This window comes from Rattus norvegicus, chromosome 9 (assembly GCF_036323735.1).
Source record: "Rattus norvegicus strain BN/NHsdMcwi chromosome 9, GRCr8, whole genome shotgun sequence".
NCBI classification, from domain to species: domain Eukaryota; kingdom Metazoa; phylum Chordata; class Mammalia; order Rodentia; family Muridae; genus Rattus; species Rattus norvegicus.
This window is the reverse complement of record NC_086027.1, coordinates 98,140,662-98,159,704: the sequence shown is the minus strand read 5'-3', so window position 1 is coordinate 98,159,704 and position 19,043 is coordinate 98,140,662. Positions and strand designations below refer to the sequence as shown.

The 19,043-nt window shown below is 46.6% G+C and overlaps 1 protein-coding gene and 1 long non-coding RNA gene across 3 annotated transcripts in view; one reads left to right on the top strand and one right to left on the bottom strand.

Annotated features, from left to right (window-relative positions):
- The window catches only part of Iqca1 (IQ motif containing with AAA domain 1), a 115,845-nt gene that overhangs the window by 30,529 nt on the left and 66,273 nt on the right, over positions 1-19,043 (top strand). For both annotated transcript variants that reach the window (XM_017596905.3, XM_039084725.2), the window contains exon 7: positions 16,478-16,562. In XM_017596905.3, the coding sequence (XP_017452394.2) occupies positions 16,478-16,562 (85 nt within the window). The remainder of the gene's footprint in view (positions 1-16,477; positions 16,563-19,043) is intronic.
- The window catches only part of LOC102554789 (uncharacterized), a 111,512-nt gene continuing 97,080 nt past the window's right edge, over positions 4,612-19,043 (bottom strand). The window contains exon 7 of the long non-coding RNA XR_010054860.1: positions 4,612-8,074. This is a non-coding gene — a long non-coding RNA (uncharacterized LOC102554789). The remainder of the gene's footprint in view (positions 8,075-19,043) is intronic.

Here is a 19,043-nt window from a genome sequence, read left to right as displayed (position 1 = left end):
AACTTGTATAGTTCTAGAACCAGCCTAAGGAATGGTGCCACCCACAGTGGGCTTGGGTCAGGTAATAAGACAATCCTCCAAGACAGGCCCACAAGCCAAGCTGCTCTGGACAGTTCTACACTAGCTTTCTTCTTGGGTCATTCTAGTTTATGGCAAGTTGACAGTTAAAACTACCTTCTTTAAAAGTGCTCTGACTTCCAGGGAGCCTTTCAAAGGGGGCTACCGTGTGGGAGTAGGATCAGCCTGATGGCCTCTCCAGCACATTCAGCAAACTCCCATGTTACTATTCTCATTGCTGTGGTCAAGTGCCTAACAAGAAGGAATTTAAGAGAAAAAAAATGTCTCCCTGTGGCTCACAGTTTGAGGGGACACATCGGTTGTGACAGGGAAGACATGGTGGTAGAGCCTTGGATATGGCTAGACACGGCACCTACAGTCAGGAAGCAGGAAGCAAAAGTGAAATGCAGCAGGACTTAGAACCCTTGAGGCCCACCCTGAGCATTGCACTACATCCACTGAAGTTCAGTATCCTAAAGGTTCCACTACTTTTAGTGTCACCAGCTGGGGACCAAGTATTCAAACACATGAATCTATGGAGTCTACACGTGTCATTTCATGTTCAAACCCAAAGAGTGCTGTGAGTTGTATGTGGGCTTATGCTGTTTCTCCAGTAGAGACAATGGTCACTGTGAAGGTCAAATGAAATCACTCTAGGGAGTAAGCTGGACCTCAGCAGTGTGGCCATGTGGCTGGAGACGTAACCACCAACCCTGGCTGTTTATGTTCTGATGCAATGATGTGTCCTGTATATGCAACAGGGAAATGCACCGTGAATGCTGCATATAACACAAGCTTTCAAACTAATCTGGGAGTGGAGACCCTAGAGTAGAGGCTGCATGGGTTCAATTCTCCACTCTACCACTTTAAGTCTTTGTGATCTTGGGCCATACATGCTCTCTCTGTATTTGCTCCCTCAACTAAATGTATGTTGGTGGTGGGGACAGTCTTAATGCCTACTTCATGAACAGGATAGATAGGTTAATAAATATGACACCATCAGAATAGTGTGGACTTGTGGCACCCCCTCAGACACACAACTTATAGTTCAGAATGTTTATTGTATCCTTGGCACCCCATGTTTCATCCCTGGGTCTAGCACTCTGACATCCACAGCCATAGACACATTTTGTGGCCTCTTTAGTCACAGCACTGACTACCAACCTACAAAGGATAGATCGGCTGGTGGGGCAGCACAGAGAGGAAGGTCTGAGAGGGAGGGGTAGATGTAGATGGGAGAGAGGTCATAAAAGAGTTCCTGTCACAAAACAGCAAGTGTGGAATGTGCCCAGGCCTCGGGGCAGGAGAGCAGCTTGTCTGGGACCACCTGCATATGTGCATTCTTTCTGGAGGGGGTTTCAGTCATTTGTGGGGTTTTGTGTTTTCAAAATTATAGTTTAAATGACATTAAGTCTGTTCCCTTCCCCCACTCCATCACAGCTTTGTGCATTAAGCTTTGGTATTTTTAAGTCAGGGAGACCTTGAGTGCAGGCAGGCCCCTGTCCTATCCCCTCCCATCATGCATTGGGAACTCTGTCAATGCAAAGTCTCCATGCTTTGGCCCTGCAATGGTCAGGCTGGGAACAGAAATTTGATGGCTGCAAGAAGCAACCTAAAGGAGGAAGGGCTTATTCTGACTTTCAATTTGAGGAGAAAGTCACTCGTGGTAGTGAAGACATGGGAGGGGGGAGTAAGAGAGTTTGCAGTCAGGAAGTAAAGAACAGACAAAAAGTGGGGCCAGGCTCTCAGACCTTGGAGCTCATTCTCGGTGACTACTTCCTCCCATGATGCACCACCTTTTAAAGCTCTTAAAACCTTCTGAAACAGCACCAGAGAGAGCAACAGCATCCAAACATATATGCCTGTGGGGAACAGTTGGTGTTCAAGGCACAACTGTGCCCACAGCCATAGGTCTCACTGGGCGTCACCTGGGAGCCCAAGTCTTTCCTCACTCCTAACTCCTCCTCTTCCCTCAGCAGCTTCAAATCTTCATGCAGTGTACTTAAAATGAGAAAGAGTGAGCCACTGAGAAGGAAAGGGGTGGGGGTGGGGAGAGAAGGAGGAAAATCCTGGGATTTGAGGAAGCTGGTTGTGGCTTGCCCCATGAGACACTGTGGGCTGTGGAAGTTAGGCAGCTTGGCTCGAAGTCTACCTAGTGACTTGCACATGGAGAACAAAGATACAGGGCAGAGACCTCTAGAAATGTGGACACTGTGTAGATCCAGAGTGGTCTCCAGGGAAAGGGCAGAGCTTCCTTCTGAGAACTTTCAGTGACATGAAAAGAAGTCACCAGCCTGCTCCTGTCAGATACCCCCTGGATGGCTGGGATCCCAGCTATATTAAATTTTTTTCCTTCATGTTTTTTATATTTTCCACAGGGATCCTGAGGTACATTCAAAATGTCTGAAGTCTGAGGAAGACAGGGGGATGGTCACACATGGAGAGACGAGTCTAGGGCTCATTATTGTGGATTCTTTGTGTAATTACATATTCAGTGAATTCTCAAAAGCAGCTGCAGTCAGCAGAGGAGAGGCAAACACATGTGGGTTATTCGAGTAAGAAGCCAAAATATCTTCCTCTTGGCCATTGCTTCCATGGAAAATATATGAGGTTCAACAGGGGACATGAGAAGGGCGGGTAAGAACTCAAGGTTCAGGCACTATTCACTGAGGCCTTGGGGACAGGTGTATAGCCCATGGGAAACCACAAGTTTTGATGTGGCACGTCACAGCAAATCAAACCGAGAGCACCCAGCACTTGTAGTCTTGGATCCAGGTTCTAAGGCTCAATGAAAGATAGGCACTAGGCTTTCAGCAAATGCAGTATGCTAATTCCCTTTGTCTAGACCCATAAACGGGTCCAGAAAAAAAAAAACCATGGGCCCTTTTCATTCTTTGTGTATCCCTCAGACTGCAAGCCCTGGTAGTGGCTTCTAAGAAGCATGCTGGCCACCAGTCCTACTTACCACTGCCCTTAGCACATCTCCTGTTTACAGAGTGTGGCCAAGTGCCACTGAAGAACTGCACAGACTTGCCTTAGTCTTAGATGTGGGAGACCTCAGATCCAAGTATTTCTCCTGCAGGAAGTGGGATGTCGTGGGACCACCTCCTGGGGGTTGCGGGGAGGACTGGTCACTGTGGGGACAGAACACAACAGATTTTCACACTCAGGGTCTTCCAGTTCAGAACAGACAGAAGCCCTTCATCCCCGCTCTCAATGGCTTTGTGTAAACCCTGCTTGGACAGAAATAGCCACACACCTTCATCTTTTATAAATATAGTGGCATGCGCTTGTCACTTGATCAAACAAGGAGAGGGGATTGGAAAAGGACAGGACAGACAAAGCTCCTTCTGATGAGGAAGGGACATGGAGGACGCTGGCTGGGCTTCAAGCCATGTCTTGAAGGGGATGGGAGACAGTGAAGAAAGACCTTTGCTTTCATCCTGGCAGGGTCAGCTCTGTCCTGAGTATTAATTCTCCCATGTAAATGGCATTTGGGATAGGAAAACAGAAATAAGACCTGCTTGTCACTTTCCCAACAGAGGAGCAAACCAAGTAACCCCTAATGTGTTGTTTCTTTTAATTAAATTGTAAAGGGAGGAGCAAGCTGTCTCTATGGGTTTTGGGGGAGGCTTGTCACATTCAAACAGGAGCAGAATTCAAGATGATATTCTTGGACCAAGAAGGAAGCCTTGATCCTGACCGCTACTATAGTAACATCCACTAATAAGCAAGGTGTCTGTGAATAGATTGATTCTCCTATCCAGCACTATGGGATCAAGAGGCTGGGTGCACAGGGCTTACGTGGTGTCCTCTAAGCACAGGTCCACTTGGTGTCCCAAGGAGGCCACGTAATCAAGTCCATGTGTCAGCCATTGCCTTTATTGAGTGCCTGTGAATTTATAGGCAACAAGTGACACCTTTGGAGGCTTCTGTGCAGTGGCACAAGCTGCTTACTTTAGAACTCGGGAGAAATTTATGAGACTGCTGACATTAATGGAGGTGGCTGGATGACTGGGGGGGATCGGCCGGAAACCCCTCCATCCATATATTTTTCATACTTGGTGAAACGCAGATAAATCTCTGTCCTGTGCGTCTGGGACGGGGAGACCCGTCGAAGCTTGGTGTCGGGCCTCAGGGGGAAATTTATCATTTGAGGAGTTCTGCTTTCTAAATCACTGTGAACTCCAGACCGGCCATTTGCACATTTGTATGAGAATTTTTGACAATATCCATAAATTTTTAATAGGCCCCAACTTTTACCAAGTACCACACCTCCCATTTGTTAACAGAAAAATACGAGGCCAGAGTGCTTCCCTTCCACTCGCTTCAGATAAAAGAACGGGAAAACAGCACTCAATGTCCATCATGATTTTAGTGAGAAAGACAACCTTAGTCGATGAATAAATTTTATAAGAAGTTAACATCAGCTCCGTCACTTGTCACATGTAAATTGCAGAGTTTCCAGAAGTCAAACGAACAAGGCTCTATTTTAAAACAACGAACCTAAAGTTTTGCAAAAATGGAAATTCCCAAAGCCAAGTGGAGACTTTGTTTTGTTTTGCTTTAAAGATTTATTTATTATATATAATTACACTGTAGCTGTCTTCAGACACACCAGAAGAGGGAACCAGATCTCATCACAGATGGTTGTTGCTGGGAATTGAACTCAGGACCTCGGGAAGAGCAATGGGTATTATTAACTGCTGAACCATCTCCCCAGCCATGTAGATCTCTCCATTTAATTTACATTACTGTTTGTGTGTGCACATGCTACAGCACATGGACAGAAGTCAGGGGACAGCGTTGTGGACTCGGTTCTCTCCCTCCACCTTCCCATGGGTTCCAGGGATTGAACTGAGACTACCAGGTTTGGCTGCAGGGCTGCAGTGGGAGGAGTGACCTGCTGAGCCATCCCACAGGCCACTCCAAGGTGGCTTCCTACTTTTCCCTCCATCACAGGAGTAGCCAGTGGCAGCTGTCACACAGCTTTTGTCATTTCCAGTCAATTCCTGTTTATCATACACCTCATCTCCCAACTGCCCCTTGATTGGTGTGAGACTATGCTAAGTTCACTTTCTTGGCATCCACGGGAGCAGTGTGCTTGCCTGCCTCGGTTTCCTTGGTGCTGTGTTAAGTGTGTCACCACACCTGGCACTATATCTGTCCTTTAAAATCCTAAAGCAGAGACAGATCTGGTGGCCAGATGTGTAATCTCAGCTACTCCAGGGGCTGAAACCAGATGATTTGAAATTCAAGACCTATCTGGGCCACAGAGTGAGTTCAAGACCAACCTGGGCAATTTAGCAAGACTTGGTCTCAAATTTTAAAACAACAACAACAAAACACTAAGGTTGAAAATGTAACTCAGTCGTAGAAATGTATGCCATGGCCCTGGGTTCAATCTCCAATACACATACTCATACACACACACACACACACATACACACACCCTCAAACACACACAAACATACACACAAACCCATGCATACATCTGCTGACATACATGCAAACATACACACATGCACATGCGTGCACATACACACATGTTCACATGCACATACACACATACACACACATGCACATGCACAGCCATAACAGTCCTGTAGAAGCCCCTGGAGGCAGGTATGACATGCTGGGCTTTTGTCAGACTGCATCCTCAGGTGCCCAGGGACACCCCTTTGTCAAAGGCTATGTGGTTTCCACCTCCTTTGAGGGAACATTGGCTCAGGAGAGCCTGCCCACCCTTTTCTGCTCTCAGAATTGTCCCTAGTGTTTTGCTTTTCATTCTGAAGGCAATGTTGAAGGGCAGGGAGTGGGCTGGACTCATGCTGCTGGTTTCTCAGTGCGCAGGACTGAATGGACTTCTGTGGTAGCCGTGCATCCTGTTGTGTGTTGACTGCTCACTCCCTCCTCCTTGGTACATTCAGAATTTCAAGAATCATTTAGTTACTTCAAAAGCACTTCGGGCTTTCCAAGAGATGCGCAACTCGAATGTTAGCATTTGTCCTTACAAATACAGTTAGCGACACGGCAGGGAAGTTGGAGGTTAATTATCATCATCCCTGGAGCCACATGATTGTTTCCACGTGTGCAGAGGAAGCTTCCAGTCATGTTAAACGTCTCCTTCTTACCTGAAAACCTAAAACACGGAAGAAAAGGACACAAATGGCAACAACATTTAGTTTAGGCGTGACAAGACATAAGCCATGCACAGAGAGACTATTATATCGTCTACCTGCTGATTTTCCCCAGTGCCACAGACACTGTCTGGCACGCCACGCATACTCGGCGAGCATACCGTTAATGAGCAGATGCAGGGTGGGTGAAGGAGTCAAAGATGCTCAATCCACAATGGAGATACACTTCACAGGCAGGGGCCACAACCTCTGCCCCCACCTATGCATAACTGGCACCGCGATATGCCTGAGTGTTGATAACCAGGCTCACGAAAAGGGGAAAGGACAAGAATAAATGTCTGACAGAAAGCGGGCAGCTGTACTGTTAAATATTGATGGGCAGTGTATGCATGAGGAGCAGGAGAGCTGTGTGAAACAAGGGCCATCCGCCGCGATGATCAGACACAAGAGTCACGGGGAGAGATGGCGAGACGGGCTCTGCTCCTGCCTAGATGGAAAGATGGTGAGTTGGCCCCCGGAGATTTATAGGCACAGCACAGTTTCAATTAAAAACCCCAACAGGATTATTTGTTGAATGTGAAATATGATTATTAAAATCATTAGGATTAAAATCCGAAACTAAGAGCAACGGGGAAGAACAAACGACCACGGATTCTGAAGTGCATTATGAAGAGAAATAGACCTGCTTGGTGCTAATAAGAGAGCATCCATGTAGATCAGTGGACTGAGAGGGCGGCCCTGGAGCTGACAGACACGGATGGAACAAGTAATTCCTGATAAATGCACTTTTAAAAGGAAGCCAGAGCAGAAAAAACACTGCTACAGTAACTACATTGTTAGAGCTGACTGGTAACAGAAACAGTGGATTTAATGTCCTGGAAGAGACGCCACAAAAGCGTAAATATTTTAAAATAAAATTGGAAAAACCCACTGTAAAAAATTATGAGGTCTGCTCAGTAATAAGGCTCTAAGACTGGAGAGAAACCAGCCGAGTCCAACAGTTACTTTGATTATAAATGTTTTGCTCTGCGGGTTAGTGCATTGGCACGTCATCCCTACTTTCTGTGTTGAAGGAAGAAATACTGAAGTGGATTAGCGCTCACCCGCCTTGCTCCAGCCCACCCTCAGGACATCACCTGAAGACATGAGATCTCCTGCTGTCCCCTTTGCTCTTAAGCAAAAGCAGAGCTATGGTGACTGCCCCCAAAGCCAGGGCTTTCCCACTAAGAGCTGTATGGTCAAAGCAGGAACTGATGAGTTTCAGGTGCAATTCCAGCATCCTGCAAACACCCACTGTGTGACGACTGTACAACACGGCTCTGTTCTCTCCACTTAAAACCATGAGAGCTTAACCCCTGGGAAGTATGTCTTGCATAAAGCCTCTGGTGTTGCAGAACAGGCTGCCGTGGTTAGCAGAGATGTCCACAGACTGTAATCTGAGGTGGCTGAGAAGGGCTGAGTGGGTCTGGACAGGGCAGGACAGGACAGGCTGGCTGCTGCCTCCCCATAGGAGTTCAGAGCCCCCAGGGTAGCCTCTGCCTTGGAGCTGAGCAGTATAGGGCTGTGGTCTTTAATGCACAGAAAGACAGAGCAAAACCATTTACTATATGAGTCTCTGAAAAGCCAGATAAATGCTACACAAATATCCATGGTATGAAATCCCCTGTGGAGGGAGAGACACCAACAGGCCTGCTGGTCCTAGCAGGAGTGGGAAGCAGAACTGGGCTCCATGGTGTCTGGCCAGGGGTTCTTGTCTGAATTGAGGCAGGCTCCGAGCAGGAGGGTGAGAGCTGGGTCCCAAGGCCACTGTCACAGTGGAGGAGGAGTCCACTTGGAGTTGGTGTTAGAGCATCCCAGGTCAAGCCCTGTGATTGGTCCTAGAAGAAGAAAAAGAAAGACCAAGAGCTACTTACTGTCTAGCTTGGTCCCACCCCAGCGGAGCTTCAGAGCCCCACAGCATAGAAAGCTCGAGTCTGGCTGCCCCAGGAATGGATGCTCTGGCTTTCTGGGTTACCTTTTCCAGCATTCCAGAGGTGACTTGGACCCAGAGATGAGGAGGTGGCATTCATCCTCTTTGAAATATCAAACGATCTCTAAAATGCCATGTTTTCATTTTCCCAATACATTTCTGGAAACCCAGAAAAATCTTTTCGGAAATTAACATTTGTCTTGGTAGAATTTAAATATCAGTCTACCCCCTTGCAAGCTCAGGAACTGGAATTCGACCACCAGAACCCATCCATGTAACTAATAGGCATTTTCTTTCCTTTGGTGATGCAAATATAATCCAGATTAGACCAGAGTCAAAGTAGATAAAGGCAGGTTTGTTAGGCCGCTTGGGGTGGATTCACAGATCTCACCATGAAGTCACTGTGGTGAAGGGCAGTGAAGTCACATATCCAGGCTAAAGCAAGAGGGTTTCACAGAGCCTGGGCAAGGAATGGTGATGTGCCAGCTAGGAGCTGGGATTGTGTCCATACATGGTCAAAAACTGAGCCCCTGGGCTGGCACTCTTGGGTAGGTTGTTGGGAACAGTGAAAGGAGGAGAGATGACATGTTAGGACAGAGTTTTCTCCAAGCAGAAGGGGGTTCCCAGCTTGTGCAGAGAATGAGCAGGGCTGGCATCCGAATAGTAACAAACATCCTAAGAGAGACAGATCTCCAGGGCTCACAGACAGCCTACCTGGTGAGCTCCAGGCCAATGGGAGACCCTATTACAACACCGAAGGTTGTCCTCTGACCTCCATATGCACGAGTACACACAGACACACATGCAAACATGCATAGGCAATAAATACCCCCTCAGAGTTGAAAAGGCTGCTTTAGAAAACACCATCCCAGGCCTGGGGATTTAGCTCAGTGGTTAGAGCGCTTACCTAGGAAGCGCAAGGCCCTGGGTTCGGTCCCCAGCTCCGAAAAAAAGAACCAAAAAAAAAAAAAAAAAAAAAAAAAAAGAAAACACCATCCCTCTAACATATGCCCGTGTTTGCTTGTAGGTTGACAAACGTTGACAAATAGGTTATAACTTCTGAAGACTTGCTTTACCAACACAGCATCCATTTTTTAAGCTTTCTGTTCCTTGACAACTGCCTCCCTCCTCTCTTCCCCCCTCCCCTTCCTCCTCCCTTCTTCCTCCTGCCTCCCATTCCCTCTCCCCGCCCCTATTTTGTCCTATAGACAAGGGTGAAGTGGAGGCCCCATGGAGGTGGCATTGATTGTACCCCCCCCCCCGTGGTTCCACTGTTCACTTGAGTTGTCTGCTGCAGCAAGTTGAGGGTGAACGGGAGTGGGCAGGGAGACAGGGAGGAGGCAGGACTCTAGATTAGCCCCATAGCATGCTACCAGCTATATGTCAGCAAGACAGTGAAAGATTAAAGATAATCAAGGCTTTGAAATCATAGTTGAGGGAAAGCTGTAATTTTAACAATTACGCACAATCTCAGCATATTGAACCTCTCAGAACTGTGCAGAAAATTATGCCTCAAATTCCATTTTAAATAGAAAAGATTCGTCCCTCCATTAAACTATTCGCCAGATTGCAGAGAGAGACCTAGGCTATCATCCCCAAAGTAACTTGCTGTTCTCCCATGTTCATGCCACAGGTGTGTGCCTCTAACAGCGTTGTTGTCGTTGTTGTTGTTGTTGTTGTTGTTGTTGTTGTTGTTGTTGTTGTAAAATGAGAGAGAAATATTGTATTTGGTCAGGTTGTGTCATACAATGTAGTTGGCAGGAGCTGACACCATGACATCCAAACAGATTCAAAATGAGGGAGGAATTGGCCACTTGGTGCATTTTTCCAACTGAGAGAATGGGAGCCAGAGTGGCCAGAGCTAGACCTGTAGGGAAAGGTACAGGGGTCAGGGTAGTGGAGGCTGGGTACAGCATCCCATGGGGCCAGGGTCATCGGAGAAGCCCTGTAACTTAAGGCCCAAACCAGTTCAGCTTAAGTAGGAAAGGATCCCTAGTATCCATTATCCCAAGTGAGCTGGAACAAGGCTTAACCCTATGCTGTAGGGAAAGTTTTGTTTTGAAAGAACCGGTGACCTTTGAGCAAATAAATGACATAGCATGACTCATGTTTTAAAAGGGTCTCTTACCTGCCACCTGGGGTAGGGCCACAGAACATTAAAGACCAGTTCATGGTGTGAGCGAGTACTTACTTGGTGGCAGTGTCCTGGGCCTAATGCAGTGATGTTTACCAATCTCTCTCAAGACATTCTAGGATGGAAAAGAGAAAGTTGAGAATGGCTCCAGCCAGGTCTCCCTGGAGCACCCCTTGGAGTGACCAGAACAGAGTCTCTGTAATAGGAAAAGAAAGAGTTTGGGTGTCACAGCCACGAGAGGGCTTGAGTGGCGGACACTTAATCTCAGAACTTGTGTGCTTCTGGGTTTTGGGTTGGACAACTGGATCTGGGTCCATGCCAGGGAGAGGTGAGAGGCAGAGAGAGGTGAGGAGTGGAGTCAGTGTTAGCGAGCTGAGGCCACAGGTGCTGAGTCAAGCTGTGAGACAGGGAGAGACAACAGGGTGTGAGGGTGGACAAACACAGAATGAGGATCCCTACAACTGAACCCCAGCCCTTCAGATTCACCTGGAGGGGATGGAAAAGCACCCAGGAGTAAGAGGATCTGCATGAGAAAAGAGAACCCACAGAGCATTCCCACCAAGAAGGGGAACAGGAGCTATGCCTGTGCTCTGTGTGACCAGCTGTTTCTGTGGAAGAGAGAAGGTGCTTAGCAAGAGGGGAAGAAAGCAGGAGATACAGAACCCTGGAAACTGAGGCAGGAGAATCTTCCCAGAGACAATGCTGTGCCTTCCAACAACGACACAGCACGTGCTGCCTGGTTTTATGTCAACTTGACCCAAGCCAGAGTCACTTGGAAAGAAGGGAGCTTCACCTTAGAAAATACTCCACCAGATTGGCCTGTGGTGCATTTTCTTGGCTGATGATTGATTACTGATGTGTGAGGTCCCAGGTCACTGAGTGGGGCCATCCCTGGGCCGAGGTCCTTGGTGCTGTAAGAAAGCAGACTGAGCAAGCTATGAGGAGCAAGCGAGTAAGCAGCATCCCTCCACGGCCTCTGCATCAGCTCCCGCCTCTAGGTTCCTGTCTCGCTTAAGTTCCTGCCCTTGCTTACCTCAGAGATAACTGTGGTAAGGAACTACCACTAAAATAAACCCTTTCCTGCCCAAATTGCTTATAATGATGGTGTTGAATCACAGTAATAAAAACCCTAAGACACAGACAGCATCAAGACAAAATCCCCTTTAGAAGGCAGCAGACCCGCACTAGACCAGAAGTTGTGTACTACGATGCTGGGCCCCAGCAGCCACAATTATGGTCCTGAGTCTGGGTGGCCTAGCAGCAGGAACGCATCCTCTGGGTTCTGGGCAGGAAGCCCAGAGTGTCAGCAGGTTGGCTCTTTCTGGGGACTGTGAGGTGGAGCCTGGTCTTAACCAAGCACAGCTGCAAGGATCCCCTTTCCAACAAGGCCGCACCCTGAGGTGCTGAGGTTAGCACGTCAACGTGTGCCTCTGTGGGGTCAGGGCCACAGTTCAACACTCCACACCTGTGAGAACTGTCTTAATGGATTGTCCATGGCTGTGGACTGTTCTCCCAGCTGAGTTCAAGAGGTGAGAGCTAGGGAAAGTGAGCATAGCATGCCAAAGGAGGACTGCAAGATTCACAGGGTGGCAGATGAGGAGGGGAGGAGGGGAGAAAGGGAGGAGAGTAAAGGAAAAATGGAAGACTGAACGGAGACAGAACCCTCCTAAAGTCAAGCCCAAAGAGCAAAGCTAAGCCCTCAGGAACAGAAGTGTGTCTGAAGGAGGTGACAGGGAGGTGTTGGCTCCATGGTGGATGGGTACCTGGCTGTATGAGCATGTAAAGACACAAGCGCCCATCATTAAAAGGTCCCCACACTCGGTGCTTTACTCCAAAGCACAGCCAAGCATCATGGGTACTGACCTATGGACTCCTGGTTCAATGGGAAGTGTGACAGCATGTGTCCAGGTGTCCAGAAGAAGGCAGCTTCCACCAACCACAGGATCCAGGACTGTGGGGGAGGGGGTGCCATGGGAGATGGGAGCCAGAGGCACAGGATTTCCCAAGACAGAGACTTTGTTTTCCACTGTTAATCAAAAGCATCTTGGGGCTGACACTGTATAATTTGGGGTCCTGACACTATATAATTTGGGGTCTTCAGTTCCTCCTGAGAGGCTCCAGGGGGCATCACCTGCAGTCACAGCTGTCAACCCAGCTGTTTAATGCCAAAATTACCATGGGAACCTAAATAGCATTTGCCATTCCCTCTTGCAAGACTATCAGCACCACTACCCTGCCGCCCTCACACCCACTGGAGCCGATCCTAAAATGCTCAGGGCCACACAACCTAAATTACAAGAAGTAAAGTGTAATCATTTAGATGAATAGATTCAATATTATTTTACAAAAAAATACTAAGGAGTTTAATATTAACTCTTACTACGAAAACTGGTGCATCCTAAAATTAAGAGGTAACATGCAAAATGGAATCACATGCATTTGGGTTTGGTTTTTTGGTTTTGGTTTTGTTTTTAAGTAAGTCACAAGGCTGGAGAGGTGGCTCAGCCATTAAAGTTAAAAGCATGCGTTGCTCTTCCAAAGGACCTAAGTTTTATTCCCAGCACCAACCTCCTGTAACTCCAGCTACTTGAGACCTAACATCTCTGGCTTCTAAGACGCCCTCACATAGCATATGCACACACACACACACACACACACACACACACACACACACACACACTACATGCAATGAAAACCAATATACAGAGCCACTATATCTGTTGTGAGCCCTAAAACAGTTAAAATCTAAGTTTGACCATACAAGGAGAGAATTGTCTGACGACGTCACCTTCAGAAGTGTTGTGTGTGGGCAAGGATAGGTAGACCGTTGCAACCTCCAGACCAAATGCAACTGTTGTGTGACAGGATTAAGAAGGGAATCTGGGGACCCTCGCCCTGTGGCTGAGAGTGCTCCTAGGGCTCAGGCTTCCCAATGTCAATGAGTGATGTCATTAGTACTGGTGAGCATAGCTTCACATAGGGATTGGTTACTTTTCTTGCTGCTTCTACCATTGTGACGAAAGACCAGACAAAAGCAACTTGTTGAAGAAAGGGCTTCTTTTGGCTCACAGTTTGAGGCCTCAATCTAAGGTGGCAGAGAAGTAATGGAGGCAGGAGGGTGAGGCAGCTGGTCGCAGACACAGAAAAACGAATTCAGTGCTCAGCCTCTCTCTCTCTCTCTCTCTCTCTCTCTCTCTCTCTCTCTCTCTCTTTCTCTCTCCCTCTTTCTCTCTCTCTTTCTCTCTCTCTTTCTCTCTCTCCCTCTTTCTCTCTCTCCCTCTTTCTCTCTCTCCCTCTTTCTCTCTCTCTCTCTCTCTCTCTCTCCTTTATTTCTCAAGGTTATATCATTTCTCCCTTTCCTTTCCTCCCTCAAGCCTTCCTATATACCCTCCTTACTCTCTTGTAAATCCATGTCCTCCTCTTTCATTAAGTGGTGGCAGTGGTGGTGATGTATATGGCTTGCCTGTGTCTGAGTGTCTGTGTCTGTGTGCACACATGTGTGTTTCTCAATAAATAAATACAACTTGCTCCCTCCGTATGTCTCTTGCTGTGAAGCAAGGTCTTACCATCTAGACAAGGCTGACCTAGAACTCACAGAGACCTACCTGCCTCTGACTCCCAGGTGCCGTTACTTTCCCTCTTCTTATCCAGGCTGGGATGGTGCTGGTGACATTTAGGTAGCTCTTCCCACCTCAGTTAAGCTGGCCTAGGAACTCTCAAAGGCAGCCCACAGTTTTGTCTCTTAGGAGGTTCTAGATTGTCAAGTTGGCATTCATATTGACTGTCTCACCACGGGATGAGATGCCTTGAAGAACCAAGTGTACCATCATCTAAATGAGCGAGGCGTAGCATCCCCGGCCCCCCTGATAGGCCCACCAGGCCAGTGCTTCAGTGACTGACAGAGGGGATGATCCAAGTAAGCAGCCACAGGAAACTGCTCTCATTCAGCTGCAGGGCAAAGTCACAGCGGGATGCCCAAAGCCACCTGGACCACCTTCAGCACACTCCTTCCTTTCACACTTACAGGTGTGTGTGAGGCCAGATCTCCTTCCTGAACTCTCAGCTAGCACAGCATATCGCAACGCATCAGAGCACGGAGGCAGAGCGGAACATCCAGGAAGCTCTAATTAAACCAGATTCTAACAGACTTGAAAAGTTTAGGACCTTAGATACTGTGTTTATTGTTCATAAAAATATATACAAACACACACATATACATGTATGCCAACATACAATTGCTTGGCTCTTGTTTGTTTGCTTTTACTTGACTTTGGTTTCTCCTTTTTCCTCAAGGCCCTCTGTGCTGCCCGTACATTCTCGCCTTGCAGAAGGCACTGTCTCCTTGTAGTCCTCCACTGTGTGGGTCTTACCCTCTCTCAGTCCCTCCCTTTCATAGTGATTCCTGAGCCTTGGGAGGTAGGACTGTGACTTACATGTCCCAATTAGGGCTGAGAAATCTGCAGGTTCTTATTCTCTTTATAGTTATGGGTCTTTCTATGTCAGTCATTGCCCTTGTCAAGGTTACTGTTGCCATGGTGAAACAACACAAAAGCACGTTGGGGAGAAGGGGTTCAGATGGTGTATGTTTCCCACCATAGTCTATCATTGAAGGAAGTCAAGTAGACCAGAACCTAGAGGCGGGAGCTGATGCAGAGGCCATGGGAAGGTGCTGCTTACTGGCTTGATGATCAGCATGGCTTGGTCAGCATTTTTATATATAACTCAGGCTTGGCCCTCCTTAACCAATAGCTAATTAAGAAAATGCCCTACAGGTCTGCCCACAGCCTGGTCTTATGGAGGCATTTTCTCAATGAGTGTTCCCATTTCTCAGACTCTTAAGTTGTGTCAAGTTGACAGAAAACTAGCCAGCACCATCACCATCTACTTCAAATGGAAGCTTCTCTGACAAAAGTTGAGAGATGTACTAATCCGTAGGATAAGTCATTAGGAGTTGGCTTAATACCATCTTCATTTAGCAGAATACTAGCAGAAGTTCTTTCCTGGGGCCTATGACCTGTCTAGCCATAGGTTCTTGGCCTAAGAGATGGTGCCAGGTTTGAGTTTCATCTTGTGAAGCAGGACTTAAATTCAGTGAGAATCGGTAGGTTGCCCCATGCTATTTATACCACTATTGCAGATATAGGCATGTCTTACAAGGCCTGTGGTTATTGTATATCAAAGCATTCAAAGTTGGGTAAAGTTGGTGATTACTTCCCTCCTCTGATAATGGGCGTGTTATTTTTAAGTGAACTAGAAAATACATATTTTAGAATTTTCTGAGTTTTGATGACTAATAGGCTAAATATCAGTAGTGTAGCTCACATGCCTTAGAGGTCCTCAAAAATTGTTAAGTGTGAAGAATAACTTGAGGCAAGAACTTGAGAAATAATTAAACCTCTTCCAAGACTTGGGTTCCCTACTTCTGGGAATGAACGGTTCTTAATTCAGCAGCTAGTCTATTTTTCCTCACAAATGGAGTAAGTGTAACACTTACGCCAAACTCAGTTTCTCTTTTTAAAGAATGACCACACCCCCTCCCCTTTGGTAATTCTCCACACTAAATTCCACAGCCTGCTTTCTTTGTGGAGAAAGTATGTGGCTGCAGAGAGAAATACTTGTTGGATTCTATCAAACATGGGGCCCCAAACTTTCTAAAACCAAACACATATATGTAAGTGTTCCAGACGCTTGCTGGGCGTGCCGTTTGTACGACTCCACCCTTCTGTTTAGCTTCAAAGTCCTGTGTTTACTCTAAGTTTTAAACAGGAAGAAATGATTTGTGTTTCTGTCTCTGTTGAAACTAGACCACAAAGCATCTTGATATTAAAGGGGGTGGAGACAGAGGAAGAAAAATAGAATCTATCTAAGAGAGAAAGAGGGAGGGAGGGAGGGAGGGAGGGAGGGAGAGAGAGAGAGAAGAGAGAGAGAGAGAGAGAGAGAGAGAGAGAGAGAGAGAGAATGTCCACCTCAAACTAACATGTCCCCAGAGGCAGGAAACCTGAGGCGGCTTGTCACCCATCCTCTGCAGCTTAGAGGTGCTGCCCAGCCTTGGGGACGGGGAGCCTCACCCGGAAGATCCATCATTTAATTGATGTAAACTCACATGTGTTGACAAGTACAGCATTACCTAAAGACTCATCTCACTTCTCTCCCTGCTCACACTCTTTCTCTCTGCAGGAATCTGACGGGCACATTCCCAGAATACCCTAATGAGGAAGAAGGGGGCTCAGCTGTCATCTTTTCCAACAAGACCCCAGAGCAGGTAAACAAACATGGGAGAAGTAGAAAGCAGTCACACTGTGGGGTATTTCCTTAGACTTGAATGTGAGTGAACTCAGTGTGTTACACCTCCACCACCGTCTTCTTAGGATCGCTCACAACACCCCAGGGTGAACATCATTTCACGTACTCCTTCTGCTTTGTTCCTCAGTCAATTCACTCCTTCCCATGTCCAGTCTTTGAAAAAGCTGTGATGACATATGGTTAGAACACCATATCTGTCCCAAGCCATCTGAGTTCTGGTTCCTGATACCTCCCCATCTCTCCTCCCTCCTCATCATCAGGCCACTGACTCCAGCTGTTCACTCCCCCAGCTACTCCCTCATATCTCCCCACACCTCAGGCTTCCCCTCATGTCTCCCCACGTCTCAGGCTTCCCCCTCATGTCCTCCACAACCCAGGCTGCCTCCTCCAGTCCCCCACAACTCAGGCTGCTCTGTTCTGTCCTTCTGAATCTCAAAACTGCTCTTCCTAGCTCTAAAGTGTCTTTTCTCTGATCTATTAGTACACCCGTGGCAACTCTAGCAATTACAGTAAGATTTTAAAACAGACATTCATAAATGCTTTAAGAGACATTTTATTATTTCATATTATGGATTATCCTCCTAGAAGATGCTGTAATATTGACATGAAATCACACTGACAAGACACACAGTTGTCCAGAATTACATGGATAAACCTTTCCTGGGGAGGCAAGAGAAGCCTTAGTTAAACAAAGAGATTGATGGATCATTTCCCTGAAGATTCAATAAAATAGAATTATACTTTGTCCATTAGTCCCCACCTTTAATGCAATTTTGGTCAAAACTGAAATAACTTTTGTATTGACAAACATATTTTTTATGGAAGAACACGTGGAAATATCTGAAAAGGTCTAATAAAAGAATCCATAATGGGGGGGGGGGGACACCATAGAATTACAGAAAGAATAGGCAGAGGACAGCAGCAACAGTGGCACTTAAGAAAGTGTCCAGTGCGGGGTTGGAGATTTGGCTCAATGGTAGAGCGCTTGCCTAGGAAGCGCAAGGTCCAGAGTTCGGTCCCCAGCGGGGGGGGGGGGGGGGGGGGGGGGGAGTGCCAGCTGATATGCAAAACAAATGCAAATTAAACATGCTTTGCAAAACACATGCAAATTAACCCAGGAAGATCAGACAACTTGGGCAAACTCATGGTTAATAAACTGTGGCTCTTCAATTCAAACCACAGAGGCCGACATTAGAATAATGTGTTCAGAAGCCAATTCAGATACAAATTAGAAGTCAGTCATCCCAATAGATTCTTTCAAAGAAGGGTGAATGGACCAGCAGGTAAAGGGACAGCCAGGCCTGCTCACTGCTTGGCAGAACTCAGTAGATCCTTAGCCTCCATTAACTTACAAAATAGATTCCTTTTGCATTGAATATTTACATGTAAAAGTATTAGACTACAAATGGACAAAAGAAATTGCTAGAATATTTAATAATCAGAAGGGTGAGGGATAACTTTGGAAGCATGTTACCACAGGCAGAAGTCATAAAGAAAAGAGACTGGTATAAATGTCTACATAAAACTCAAGCAGTTAAAAAGAAACCTCCATAAGTGAAGTTGGAGTCATGAGAAAAGTAAGGAAAATACTTGCCGCATCTCGGATGAGCAGTTTGTTCACATTTAAAGAATTCTTAGAAAATAATGGATCTTCTGAACAACTTAGTAGAAAAGACATCAAAAATACAAACAACGTTTTTAACAAAAATAGTTTCCAATATAAAACAGTTCTGCTGTGTCTCTTTATCCATACAATAAATAAAAATTTTAAGTTAGAAAACCAGCTTGCTGTTTTTAGGAAAATGTCACTCCCAAACACTGTGGCTGGGAGAATTTGTCAGCCTGGCATTTTTTAAAGGGTCATGGGCTTAGCTGACATGCAGAATTTCAACGTGGACCCTCTTTACCTGAAGGACACCATTTGAAGAACTTATACTAAAGAAAATAACAAGGCAGGTTGCTGAAAGCTAGAAATGGCAGGCTCTTTCACACAGGGCCAAATGGTAAGGACCTTAGGCTGGGCGGAATGCACTCCACCATAGCTGTTAGGCATTACATGATAGAGAATAAGTCAGCCACAGTTGTATACAGGAGGCATGCACCACCACATGCATGCATGTGGTGTTAGAGATAGAACCCAGGACCAGGGCTTCCTGCAAGCTAGACACTCTTCCAGTGGGTGATAATCCCAGGCCTCTAGTAGGGTATGTGTGTGTGTGTGTGTGTGTGTGTGTGTGTGTGTGTGTGTGTGTTTGTATGTGTGTGTGTTTGTGTGTGTGTGTTTGTATGTGTGTGTGTTTGTGTGTGTGTGTTTGTATGTGTGTGTGTTTGTGTGTGTGTGTTTGTGTGTGTGTGTGTCTGGGGTGGGTGGTGGTTGTTTTGTTTCTTTAAGATCTATGTTTATGAATGTTTTGCCTGCATATGTGTAAGTACACCTCAT